General features: G+C 37.7%; 1 protein-coding gene across 6 annotated transcripts in view; it reads right to left on the minus strand.

Annotated features, from left to right (window-relative positions):
- The window catches only part of MSRA (methionine sulfoxide reductase A), a 412,022-nt gene that overhangs the window by 18,077 nt on the left and 379,314 nt on the right, over window positions 1-14,631 (minus strand). The window contains exon 6 of one of the 6 annotated variants that reach the window (XM_077943008.1): window positions 12,993-14,060. The exons of 4 other annotated variants lie outside the window; for them this stretch is intronic. In XM_077943008.1, coding sequence (XP_077799134.1) covers window positions 14,013-14,060 — 48 coding nt within the window. In that variant the 3' untranslated portion in view covers window positions 12,993-14,012. Of the gene's footprint in view, window positions 1-12,992; window positions 14,061-14,631 lie in introns of those variants that run through there. One more of the 6 variants, XR_013397061.1, reaches the window with a different exon arrangement.

Here is a 14,631-nt window from a genome sequence, read left to right on the forward strand (position 1 = left end):
AGCAGTGAACCAGCATTTTCCAAATAATGCCTGTTTGATGCTATAAAATAATGCATAAGTAAAAGATCCACAAAAAGCCTGATAAAAATTAATATAACAGAGTATGGAAAGCTCATTGATTTGGCTACAGATTCCATACTGCAACTGACCTTTAAAAATGACCACTTTTCAAATTTTGGAATAGTATCAAGAAATATCCACAACTATCTGAAAAGGCTGTTAAAATAGTCCTCTCTTTCCAAACTATGTATATGTGAAAGGCCAGATTTCCTTCATATACTTCAACCAAATGACATAGTGCCACAGATTGAGTGCTGAAGCACATTGAAGAATCCAGCTGTCTTCTATTAAGCCAGTCTTTAAAATAATTTGAAAAAACTTAAAACATGCCATGGTTCTATTTCTTTGTGTTTTGGAAAATAACATTATTTTCATAAAGTATTTTATTTATATTATCAATCAGTTTATTATTTTAAAATGAATACATTTTTAACTTTCTCAGTGTTAGTTTTCTAATATGATAAATATTAATATATGTAACCCATGTAAATATAAGATCTTTGGGATTATCAGGAATTTTTAAGATTGTATAGACATCCTAAACGAAAACATCTGAGAACTACCGTATTTAAATACGTCTCAATTTTGGGCATTTTGGATTGATTTTTCCAGCTCAGTAGAGTGCCCTTTCAATAGGTTAAAGCTTTCCTTTATTTCAGGATATTTTTAACAAATATAACTTTCAGTAATCATCCTTTGCCTATTGCTTTCTTTCTTTAGGAAAATCTATTATACATATGTTAGATATTTATTATCTACTCTATCAATCAATTACTTGGAAAAAATTAATCTTTTTTTCAGACTTTTTTCTGTTTCTATCTTTGTATTCCCTATTATCCATATAGTACAATCCACAGAGGCATTTTGCTTATGTTACTTCTAGTTTAGTCCTCATTACATTAGTGGTTTTTTCGTTTTAAATATTTCCTTATCGCTGTCAGATCTCTTTTTGATTTTTCCTTCTGGCATATTATCTCATTTCTAACTCTGATTTGTGCTGTTCTTTAATAGCTTTTTTCATTTAAAAATTTATTTGATATCATTTGCATATATTTGGCGATGGTTTCCATGTACTTTATAGTCATATTTTCTGATGTGCCATCATTGTCAATAGAAATATTAGTCTGCTTATTTTTTCATTTTTAAAAATAAATGTGTGAGTTAAACTCAGTATTTTCCTTCTGCTCATGTTTTAATGAAATGGTATAGTAAGGAGCTTCTCAAATGGCTTCCAGTTATGCCCACCTACTTGTGTTCACTACAGTACACCTTCCTCTTCCCCTGAGTACCTTGCTTCTAATCAATAGCATACTCCACATGGAGGGGATCACACTCAATGATTAAAATACTAAGGATTCTGGCTTCCATCTCGCTGTCAGACCCACTCCCTTGCTGGCTGTTATTAAAGCAAGTTTTTCATGTGGAGGAGGCCACTTGGCAAGAAACTGAGGGCAGCATCCAGCCCACAGCCACCTAGGAACTGAGCCACTCAGTCCAACAGCCCTTGAGAAACTGAAATTTGGCCAGCAACCACACGAGTTTGGAAACAGATCCTCCCTCCAGTTAAGGCTCCAGATGAGATCTCACCCACCACGGGGTGACACTTCGATTGCAGCCTGTGAGACACCATGAAATCTGAGCTATGCCCAGATTTCTCACCTGCAGAAACTGAAGTAATAAACATGTGGCTTTTGTAAGCTGCTAAACTTACGGTAGTTTGTTACACGGCAATAAATAACCCAGATGGGTTCCCCTGTCCTCTTTGGAGAAGGGTAGCTCTTATAATTTCACAGCTCTGGCTCTCTAGAATTGTGACCACAAAATACTGAATACAGTATTATAGCGAATTAATCTTTCCTGAGGAGGCATTTAATGACTACATCAACATTTCAAATGCTGTGTTGTAACCGGAGAGTGGAATCAGCTTCCAATGGTTATTTCATTAAATAAAAGCCATGTGAAAACTGTGTGAAATTTGTTTAAAATTTAATTATACTAAAATCTTAAAGGAGAAGAACTTCTGGCTATGGCTTAGTGATGAAGTCAGCAAGTTTTCTTCCTAAAAAGCAATTGTAAAGCTGGACAAAATTAACCATCTTAGCACTCTGGAAATCAAAGGCATATAATAATCTGAGAAGTAGCTTTGCTTGAAAATTTGCTGAGCTTCAGGTACGAACTGTGGGAATCTTGCCCTGTGGCTGTTTCCATTCCTCCCAGCTTGGTTGACACAAAAGTTCTGCTGAGACAGAACTGTAAGTACTGGAAGATTCCCTGCCACAGTGAAAGGAGACTCAATAGATTCTTAGACAAATGAAAAATCTTGGTGGTAGATTAGCAGGGAAGTCCAAAGGCTCTACTAGCTTGAGGTCTGGTAATGATTGGGACAAACATATTCTTCGATTAAGCTGCACATACGTACCCCAAAGACCAGAGAGAGGCTGAGCTATCCACACATTCCTGGCTGACCCTGGGGCTGTGTTTGTGCACAGAGGAGACATGAAAGCGCTTGCTGGAAAGTAAAAGCTAGGGAAGACTTTAAAATGGCTGAACTTCGAATGCACTTTGCTAATCAGACATAGATGAATTGGCAAACGATGGAAGCCTTACTGGATAAAGCTGTATGAGCCCAGCCTTACCTAATCGACTGCTTGGCCACCATGCTACACAGGCACAAGATCAACCCAGAGGAAGTCAGGCTGAAAAACGACGAAGCAGAGACATCAGAGTCTACACATCCTAAGGAAAACAGATTTCACCAATTGAGCCCAGGCAGATTACTAAACAAAAAATAAAGAAAAGAAACATACGAAAACTTCAAAATGATTATTGTAACAATTTTCTGGGGGGAAAACAAGCATCTAGAGTTGTTACAATAAATAAATAGAGTATCCCTTATGTAAAATGCTTGAGACTAGAAGTGTTTCAGATTTTGGATTGTTTTGGATTGTGGAATATTTGCATATGCAAAATGAAATATCATGGAGATGGGACCCAAGTCAGTCTTAACACAAAATTTATGTATGTTTCTATATACCTTATATACATAGGCCGAAGGGAATTTTATATAATATTTTTTAAAACTTGGTGCGTGAAACAAAGTTTTAACTGTGTTTTTAATGGCAACAATGAGGTAACGTGTGGAATTTTCTACTGTGGCATCATGTCAGTGCTCAAAAACATCTGGATTTTGGAGGAGTTCAGATTTCAGATTAGGGATATTCAACTTATATTTAAAATGTGTAGTTTTTATCCAAAAAATTTATAACATATGCAAAGAAACAGCAAAATGTGATCCATACTCAGGAAAAAAGTTAATAGTGTTTTAGTATCTGCAGATGTTGGATTTAGCAGATGAAAACTTAAAAGCAACTGTTACATTTAAATTGCTAAAGGAGACCATTTTTAAAGAATTAAAGAAAAGTAGAACAAAAATGAATTAACATATAGAGAATTCCAGTGAGGAGATAGATGTTGTACGAGAAAGATTCAAATGTAAATTCTGCACTTGAAATGAACAATTGACATAGAAATTCACCAGATGGGTTCAACAGCAAGTTCTAGATGGCAAAAGAACTATGTGCATGAAGACAGATCAATAGACAGTATCCCATCTTAAAAACAAAGAAAACGCTATTGAATGAAATAAACAGAGACTCAGAGACCTGTGAGGCAAAGCCACATACGTATAATGAAAGTCTCAGGAAAGGAGGAAAGAGAAAAGTACAGAGAAAATATTTTAATAAATATGGCCCCAAACTTTCCCATTTTGATGAAAAATACCAGAATACATGCAAAATAGCTCCAAAACCTCTATATAAAATAAACGCAACTATATTCACACCTAAACCCATTATAGTTAAGTGATTGAAAGTCAAAGAGAAAAAAAACTTCAAAAGTAACAAGAAAAAAATGGACTATATTTACATTTCTAGGGAGCCATCATCATGATTAATAGCTCACTTCTCACCTGAAACAATGGAGGCCACGCAGTAAAGAACATATTCAAAAGCACTGAAGGAAAAAACAATTATCAACTGAGAATTCTATACTTGCCCAAGCTATCCTTCAAAGATGAGGCAGAATAGACTTCTGGTGCTGGACAAAATGAAGTAGATACACCTCTCCCTATTTTAGCTAAGTACAGCTAAAATCTCTGAACATTATAAATAAGACAAGTATAAAAAGACTCTGAAAGGTGGAGAGAAAAGGCAGATCACCTAGGTGTCTCAGGACCTGAGGAATAAGAAAGCGATGAGTTCCATGACTTCCCCTGTTGTTTCATATATCCCACACTGAGTGCTGGAGACATCAGCAACCTGAGAACACCACCAACAGCAAGGCAAAAAAGCCCCAGGAAAAGTCTTCTCTCTCTAGCCATACTACAAGAAAATGGGCAATCTAAAAATACAGAAAAGAAAAAGAGGAGAAGGCTGAAAAGGCATTTAAAGAAATAATGGCTGAAAAAGTCCCCAATTTGGCAAAATACATAAATCTATCTATTTGAGAAACTGAGTGAATCCCAAATAGTATAAATCCAAAGAAATCCATGCCAAGACACAACCTAATATAGAGCTTCTGGAAACTAAATTCAAATTAAAAATCTTTAAAGAGGCAAGAGAGGAATAGCACATTATCTAGAGCCGAACAAAGATTCAAACACTGTAGATTTCTTATCAGAAATCATGGAAGCCAGAAGGAAGTAGCACATTTTTCAAAAGCTGAAACAAAAATAGTGTCAATGTGAAATTCCATATCCAGCAAAAATATCCTTCAGGAATAAAAGAGAAATCAAGACATGTTCAAATAAAGGAAAACTAAAAGAATGTGTTACCACTAGACCTATCCAAAAAGAATGCCTAAGAAAACGGAAAGAAATTAAAACAAACAAAAAAAATTTTTGTGAGACCAGTCTACCAACATGGTAAAATCCTATCTCTACTGAAAAAAACCACATAAATTAGCCAGGCATGATGGCATGTACCTGTCGTCCTAGCTACTTGTGAGGCAGAGGCAGAAGAATCACCTGAGCCTAGGAGGTTGAGGCTACAGTGAGGAGCCAAGATCACACCACTACACTCCAGCCTGGGTGACAAAGCAAGACCCTGTCTCAAAAATAAATAAACGAATACATTTTGTAACATCAGGAAAAAAGAAAGAATAATGAAAAAAGTAAAAATAAGTATAAAGGCCAGACGTGGTAACTCACACCTATAATCTCACCACTTTGGGAGGCTGAGGAGGGAGGATCGCTTGAGCCCAGGAGTTTGAGACCAGCCCTAGCAACATAGCATGACTCTACAAAAAAATAAAAATAAAAAAAATTAGCCAGATGAGGTCGTGCACACCTGTAATCCTAGCTACTCAGGAGGCAGAGATGGGAGGGCTGCTTGGGACTGGGAGGTTGAGGCTGCAGTGAGCCATGATTGTGTCCCTGCACCCCAGCCTGGGCAATAGAATGAGACCCCATCTCTAAAACAAATAAATAAATAAAAGACTTTCCTCCTCCTCTCTGTTTTTCCTTTTTCTTTTCTTTCTTTCTTTCTATTTATTTATTTATTTATTTATTTATTTATTTTGAGATGGAGTCTTGCTCTGTCACCAGGCTGGAGTGCAGTGGTTAGATCTTGGCTCACTGCAACCGTCACCGCCTGGGTTCAAGCAGTTCTCCTGCCTCAGCCTCCTGAGTAGCTGGGACTACAGGCACGTGCCACCATGCCCAGTTAATTTTTGTATTTAGTAGAGACGAGTTTCACCATGTTGGCCAGGTTAGTCTCGAACTCCTGATCTCAAGTGATCGGCCCACCTTAGCCTCCCAAAGTGCTGGGATTACAGGTGTAAGCCACCACGCCCAGCCTCTGTTTTTCTAACTTGTGTTTCATCACTGAAGACAAAGTTATAATATTGTCTGATGTTCCCACTGTATAAAGATAAAATATTTAAGATAATTATATTACAAATGGAGAGGGTAATGAATCTTAAATGGAGGTACGCTTTCTATACTTCACTTGAACTGGTAAAATGTCAAGACCAATAGAGCATAAGGAATTACATAACACTTAGAGTAACCAATTAAAATCTACACTAAGATGTACTCAAAAATGCTACAGATATCTAAAAAACATTCAAGTAACCCACAAAGGGCAGGAAAAAGAAACAGACAAAACAGAGAGAGAAAAATAAAAGAAAACAAAAATGAAGGCAAAATAAAGACATTCCTAGATAAAGATTAAAACAAATTGCTGGTAGCAATTCAGCCTTATAAGTAATAGTAAATACTTTGGGAGGCTGAGGGGGAAGGGTTGCTTGAGGCCAGCAGTTTGAAGCCAGGCTGGGCAACATAGCAAGACCCTATCTCTCCAAAAATATTTTAAAAGAAGAAATATTAAGACATATTCTTCAAATTGAAAAAAAAGGCACAGAAAAAAGTACCATAAATAATAAATATTTGAGTTACTATAAGAGACTCTCTAAATATACTTTATCTTGTGTGTTGCCTTCTTTAAAATACATAGAATTAGATAAAGAAATAATTGTTACCTTGTATTGTTGCTTCCCTGGCATATCTACAGGACCATCTATATGACAATAATAGCACAAAGAGTGGGGAATACAGCTATACTGGAGCAATGTTTCTATCTTTTACCAGAACTAAGTTAGTATCAAGATAAAGCTGACTGTGGTTTAAGATATGTATTGTAATCTCTACCACAACTGCTAAGAAAATAACTAGGCTGGGCATGGTGGCTCACGCTTGTAATCCCAGCACTTTAGGAGGCCGAGGTGGGTGGATCACTTGAGGTCAGGAGTTTGAGACCAGCCTGGCCAACATGGTGAAGCCCTGTCTGTACTGAAAATACAAAACTCAGCCAGGTGTGGTGGCACATGCCTGTAGTCCCAGCTACTTGGGAGACTGAGGCAGGGAAATTGTTTGAATCCAGGAGGCGGAGGTTGCAGTGAACCAAGATGGTACCATTGCACTTCAGCCTGGGAGACAGAGCGAGACTGTCTCAAAAAAAAAGAAAGAAAAGAAAAGAAAAGAAATTATATAGCTAAAAACGCAAGAGATGTTTTTCAATGGTATACTAAAATATGTATTTAACACAAAATAAAGCAGTAAAGGGGAAACAGGAGAACAAAAGAAAGACCTACAGACAAAAAATGGCAAAATGGCAAATGGAATCCAACCATACCAATTGGGTTAAGGGCCTAAGCTCACTTTTTGTTTTCTTGGTGATTTTGTTTGTTTGTTTTTGCATGTGGCTATTCAATTGTCCCAGAACTATTTGTTGAAAAGACTATCTTTTGCCCTATTGAATTGTGAGTATTTTTGTCAAAAATCGATTAACCATAAATTTCATAAATGTCAACTCTGTTCCATTGATCCATATTTCTATCCCTGTGCCAGCACTACACTGGCTTGATTACTGTGGTTTTATGGTTATGTTTTTAAATTAGGTACAATTTCAGACATTATTTTTCATTCTTGTAATATATTTGCCATATTTTAGAACCAAGGTTATACTAGCCTCATAAGAAATGTTTCCTCTGTTTCCTAGAAGAGTTTGCACAAGACTGTTGTTCTTTCTTCCCTAGGCATTTGGAAGAATTCACCAGTGAAACCATTTAAACTTAGGGGCTATTTTATGTGAAGGTCCTTATTTATACTCAGAATTAATTTCTTTAATAGCTAGAGGTCAGTTTAGGCTTTCTGTTTTTTCTGCTGTCAGGTTTGGTAAATTGTCCTTTTTGAGACATTTGTCCATTTTTCCAGCTCATCAAATTTATTGTAATAAAATTGTTCATAAAATTCTCTTATATTTAGATATCTGTAGGATCTATAGCTCTGTTCTTTCCATTCCTGTTATTGGCAAATTCTTTTTCTTTACTTTGATTATGATTGATCATACATGCAGCAAATAATTTTATACATTTTTTGAACTTTTGACTCTGTTGATTTACTTTGTTTTACATTTTTTAAAAGATTTAACTGATTTCTGCTTTTATGGTCTTTTTTCTTCTTTCCTTATGTTAAATTTGCTCTTCCTTTTCTAACTTTCTAAGATGGAAACTTACTCGAATATGTACATTTAAGGCTAGATCATTCCCTCTAAGCACCACTTTACCTCCATCCTACAAGTCTTGATATGTGTTAATAATATTACTCAATTATTTTCTAGTTTCTATTTTTATTTCATCTTAGACCTCTGAATTATGTTAAACTGCATTGCTAAATTTTTAGGGGGGTGTTTTTCTTATCATTTTGTTATTAATTTCTACCTTCATTCCATGATAGTCAGATAACATACTCTGAATGATGTCAATCATTTGATATTTACTGATGCTTTTTTATGGCTCAGTACATGGTTATTTATGATACATGTTTTATGGCATTTTTGGGTGTGATCATATGCCAATTACATCAAGCTTTCTAATTGTGTTGTTCAGGTCTCCTACATGCTCACTGATCCTCTGAATTCATTGTTCTATCAGCTATTCAGAGAGTTGTATTAAAGTTTCCCACTATAATTGTGAAGTTGACTATCTTTTGGTTTTTTTTTTTTTTGAGACTGAGCCTCACTCTGTCACCCAGGCTGGAGTGCAATGGCACAATGGCAGAATCTTGTCTCACTGTAAAACTTCCGCCTTCCAGATTCAAACGATTCTTCTGCCTCAGCCTCCCAAGTAGCTGGGATTACAGGCGCCTGCCACCTTGCCTAGCTAGATTTTGTATTTTTAATAAAGATGGAGTTTCACCATGTTGGCCAGGCTGGTCTTGAACTCCTGGAGTCTGCCCACCTTGGCCTCCCAAAGTGCTGGGATCACAGGCGTGAACCACTGTGCCCGGCCTTGGTTCTTAAATGTTTTGTTTTACATATTTTGAAGCTCTTAGTAAGAGCATACAGATTTAGTATTGTGATATTTGTAAGATAGGTACTTTTTATAATAAAAAGAATATCTTTATAGCAACGCATCTTGACCTAAAAGACAGTTTGTCTAATATTAGTACAGCTACGTCAGCTTTTTTGGGTTAGTGTTCATGTGGTATATGTGTGTGTGTGTGTATATATATCCTTTACTCTCAACCTTTATGTGCTTTTATATTTTAATTATGACTCCTGTAAGAAGAATAGATTTGAGTTTTTTATTTAGTCTGGAAATATCCTACTTATTAGCAATATTGATATAATGTGGTTTATATATAAATGTACTTTTAGTTTTCTATTTGGCCCATATATTTTTTGTTCCTTTCTGTCTTTTCTTGATTTCTTTTGGAGTAGTCAAATAATTTTTATTAATCCATATTTTCCATCTATCCATTTAGTTATGCTTTATAATTTTTTAACCACTTCTCTGATATTGGCAAAAACCTAGAATCTTTGGTTTCTATTTACCAACCCCCACCTTTTGTGTTTTTGTTGTTATGCATTTTAATTCTATATATATTTTAAATTTCATGAGACAGTTATTGCCTTGTACAATAAATATTCATTTATATTTTCCACACATTTTCTCTTTCTTTTTTTCTTTTCATCCTGCATATTATGGTTCCATCCTGGATCATTTTTCTTCTGCCAGAATAACTGTCTTTTATTATTCTTTTAACACAGGCCTGTTGGCAACAAATGCCCTCAGTTTTCATTTGCTTCAAAATGTTTTTATTTCACTATATTTTTTGAAGGATATTTTACTGAGTTAAGATTCTAGATTGTGTCTTATTTTTCTTTCATCATTTCAAAGTTGTTATTAAATTACTTCCAGCTTTCATCATTTCTGTTGGGAAGTCAGCTGTCATTTCTATTGTTGTTTTTTGGAAGGTAATGTGTCTTTTTTTTTGCTTCTGGATGCTTTTAAGATTTTCTCTTCATTTTTCAACAGTTTTACTAGGATTTGCCTACTTGAGGTTTTGCTTGTGTCTCTCTTGCTTGAGGTTCTGAGTTTTTTAAACATGGGGATCAATAATCATAAGTTCTGAAAAATACTAATTTGGTATTTCTAAAATATTGATTTTGTCTTGTGTTTCTCTTCTCTTTCTGAAACTATAATACTATAGAGTACATATATACATATACATAGTATTATGTGATAAACATTATGAATGTGTCCCATGTATCTCTTATGCCATGTATGTTTTCTTTTTTTGTCTCTGGGCACTTGATTTCTCTTCCAGTTTAAAAATTTTGTATTCTGCTGTGTCTAATCTGCTGTTGAAACTACCCATTTCATTATTAATTTCAAACTTTTTTGAATTCTACAACTCTATTGACTCTTTGTAATTTACAATTTTTTTGAAGATCTGAATCTTTTCATTCATTCTGTCCACCTTGCCTCCATTTTATTTAATATATTAATTATGGTTATTCTAGAGCTCCTGTCTGCTACCTCCAATATCTGAATCCTATGTGATTCTGCCTCCACTCATGACTTAAAGTCTACTTTGCTTCACCAGCTTTCTCTTGGTTAGTGTTTACATCATTTCTTTCCTGTATTTTACTTTCAAACTTTTTGTGCTCTTATTTTTAAAATACACAAGTAACATATGGTTGGTTTTCTTTTTAAATCCATACAGGCAATGTTAATGTCTAGATTGTAGAGTTGTATTTTTTCCACTTCTTTGTATAGTTAGTAATTTTTAAATGTTTAATCTTAATGAAATTGAATACATTTAAATACTCAACACTGTGTATTGAGAAAGAGAACAAGGATGGAGGTTCCACATGTCTTCCACCATAGCAGAGCCTTCTGTGCTCTACTGTGCAGATAAATTCAAGGAATGATCATCTCAATCCAGTCAGGGATTTAGCTGGGTTACGACTGGTTTTGCAGTCAAACCTCAGATAAACTCAGTGTTCCTCTCACGATGCTTATTTTCTGGGCATGCCCTTGCAACCTCCTCACAGAGAGACTGGCAGGTGTCAAACACCTTCGCCTTGAAGAGCTGCAGGAGATTCAGGATTCCCAGCGTTTTCCCCCAGGCAGCTTCATCCTGGTGCCTGTCTTGAGAAGCAGGTGACTGGTGATCCTGATGCAGATTCCTCCATTGATGGGTCTTTGTTCCCTCAGCATTGGAGGCTGCAAGGTTTTTCCCTTTGACATTTAGATAATAGTCTAGCTGTCCAGACGCCCATACAGCTTGAAATTGGGCACTTGGGTCTCTCTAGTTTCTAGTTTCTCCTCCAGACCCACACGACTCCACTCCTAAAAGGCTTACTGGCTTCTCTCTGACTCTGCAGGTGATCTCTTTCCTTCTGGACCAAGTCTGATTCTCAGCCTAGAGACAAGATTGACAATGTCCCCTGGGGGACAGGAGGGACAAAAACCTGTTGGCAGTGACAGCTCAAGCATAATAGTGATGCTTCCCTGAAATTCCAGTTGATTAGTCCTCATTGGTCCCACAGTTTTCCTATGCTTTTAAAAAATTCCTATGATTTAAAAAAACTGATCCAGCTTTTTTTCTGGATGGGAGCACTGGCCTGCCATAATTTACAGCATCCTACCCAGGAGTGAAAATCCAAACATTATTTTTAAAATGCCAATTGGAAAGAAAAAATCATCTACTCCCAAGTCTATAGTATCCATCAGGATTTTTGCTTCAATATTCATGACAGCAATCTTTCGTAAAATGTAACATTTTCCCTTTCAAATATCAGTCATAAGTATGACCTACCTATTTTCTTAAAGGACATCTTGTGGAAAAGAAAAAAGTGGATCTAGGTTTTTTGTGTTGTTGTGCATTGAAGGAGGAAGCAAGTGTAAGGCTGCAGTCCACCCCTTGTTAAAGCAAACTAAATATGGCCTGAGAAGGACTCTGTACTTCTGTATTTGAATCATTGTGGTAAAACTAACCTAGGCAGGCAAGATTGAAACCCTAACTTAGGAGTATGCATCTGTAACAATCGCTGAGTCTTGGTCAATCCCAGCAGCCACACTTCAACCATTCATTCACTACTGAGTGTTCAAATTATGTTCAAACAAAGCAAATGCCAAGCTGTAACCAATCCAGTTGTTTCTGTACCTCACTACAGATTTCTATAGGTCACTTCCCCTCACCTTTTTTTTTTTTTTTTTTTGGTCTATAAATTTGTTCTGACCATGAGGCACCTCTGGAGTCTGTCTGTGACTCTGAGGGCTGCCCGATTCGCAAATCATTCATTGCTCAATTAAACTCCTTCAAATATAATTCCATTGAAGTTTTTCTTTTAATACCCTGGACTCTGTTCCTTCCTGTGTTACATTGGGAGAGACGTTATTTCTCTTGGTCTTTGTGCCCTGGAATTCGAAATAAGGTTCCTTTTATCCTATTTCAAACAACAACAAAAAACCTATTCTCTACCTGCTATACCAACGCTGTTACAACTGCACATGGAGCGGGGGCCCTGACTTGGATTCTGTTTGTTTGAAATGGGTCCCAACACATTGAAAGTTCTAGAAGAGAAGTGTGGTTTTCTGGCTGCTGTTTCAAGTGGCTAACTGTCCTCTGACTTTATGCCATTAGTGCCAGAGTGGAACGAAGATGAGAGGACTCAGGATACGGGAGGGGCACAGAGGGCTGGGGACGGTCAAGCCCCACCTCCCTCCCTCCTTCCAGCTATGAGGGCTGATAATCTGCAAATCAGGAATCCTGGGGCTGGACAGAGAACCCCCTAGACCTTTGTGGTTCTGGAAACAGGGGCTACCCTAAAATGCCAGGGAAAGCAGGCCAGGGAACTGGAGACGGAGTGAGGACACGGATGATGTAGCCTGAGGGACTTTGTCAATTCATCACTCTCTCTGACCTAGTTTAGGGACTGTCAGTCTGGTGGCATCTGCTACAAGAGAAAGACATTTAACACATAAACACGAGTTGGGAGAGGAGAGCTGAGCTATTCGGGACAGGAGACAGATTAAGAAATAGAAAGTCTTCCCCATGGATTATAGCCTGTTTCTTTTTCCACTTTTGTATCTGAGCTATGCCCTAATTCTTTCTTGTTACAAGCCAGCCAGGGTATTTGAGCACAAGGTGACAAAGACTGAACTCCCGTCTCATTAACTCCATCTGGGACGGAGGGTTATAAAGGCAGGTCCTGGCCTTGAGCCTTCATACAGGAATTGGTTAGACTCTGACTGATTCTGTTTAGACTGAAGAACTGCAGCCTTCTAAGAATGTGAACTCTAGTCTCGAATTGAGCTTGTTCTTGTAATTCACTGTTTTCTTCTTTTTTCTGAGCACTTGGATGAAATTCCGAGTCTCCATTTACCCTCTGAGCTGGAATAAAGGAGGCAGATGGTCCTGAGTACAGATAATAAGGACAAGGATCCTGTCATGGCTGTAACTATCCGATCAAATCAGACAGTTCCCCAATTAGGGATCAGAAATGAGATTGAGGGTCAGGCACAGTGGCTCATGCCTATAATCTCAGCACTCTAGGAGGTCAAGGCAGGAGGATCACTTGAGCCCAGGAATTTAAGACTAGCCTGGGAAATATGGTGAAATTCCATCTCTACAAAAAAAAAATACAAAAATTAGCCAGGTGTGGTGATGCATGCCTGTAGTCCCAGCTACCTGGGAGGCTAAGGTAGGAGGATTGCTTGAACATAGGAGGCAGAGGTTGCAGTGAGCCGAGATTGTGCCACTCTACTCCAGCCTGGGTGACAGAGTGAAATTATGTCTCCAAAAAAAAATGAGTCTGTCATTCTAACTAGATTCTGAGAAGACTGTCTTTGTGAGTTAGCAGATTCTGAGGGCTTATCACCTGCAGCACACTGGGCTAGGGACATCAAAGTGCTGTCATTAACAAATGGATGGGAAGTCCTATTATTGTCATTCATGTTTAACACTGTGTGCTGGATACCGGATACTCAGCAGCATCCTGGCCCTCTTCACTTCTCCCAGGATCATAGTGGCTGAAATCTTCGAAACATTGTTTTCCAGACTCTTCATGGTGGTATGGGTGGTGGGTAAGTTCCTGTTTGTGTTAGTCCATTCTCACGCTGCTATGAAGAAATACCCCAAACAGAGTAATCTGTAAAGAAGAGAGGTTTATAATTGACAATTCCGCATGGCAGGGGAGGCTTCAGGAAACTTACAATCATGGTGGAGGGCACCTCTTCACAGGGCAGCAGGAGAGAGAACGGGTGCCGAGTGAAGGGGGAAGCCCCTTATAAAACCATCAGATCTCGTTAGAACTCACTATCACAAGAACAGCATGGGGGAAACTGCCCCCGTGATTCAATTATCTCCCCCTGGTCCTGTCCTCGACACATGGGGATTATTACGATTCAAGGTGAGATTTGGGTGGGGACACACCCAAACCATATCACTGTCCACGGTCTCCACCACTTCACAATGCTCCTGATGCCTCTGACACCTTGATTTCTTCCTCTGGGAATGCTGGATCAAGCGGTCCCAAGGATGTATCCTAGTTCTGTCCTTCTGCCTTGTGTGACTCTGACACGCCCCTCTCTGTAATCCTCTGTAATCTTGGTTTCCATTACTTGGATCCTTCTTGTTTCTCTAATAACAGACACTTGCAGAAAATATTGCCCTTCCCACAAAACTTTCACATGTATCTCCTTGAATTCTCACAGCCTCCC

This window comes from Macaca mulatta, chromosome 8, assembly GCF_049350105.2.
Source record: "Macaca mulatta isolate MMU2019108-1 chromosome 8, T2T-MMU8v2.0, whole genome shotgun sequence".
In the NCBI taxonomy this organism is placed as follows: Eukaryota; Metazoa; Chordata; class Mammalia; order Primates; family Cercopithecidae; genus Macaca; species Macaca mulatta.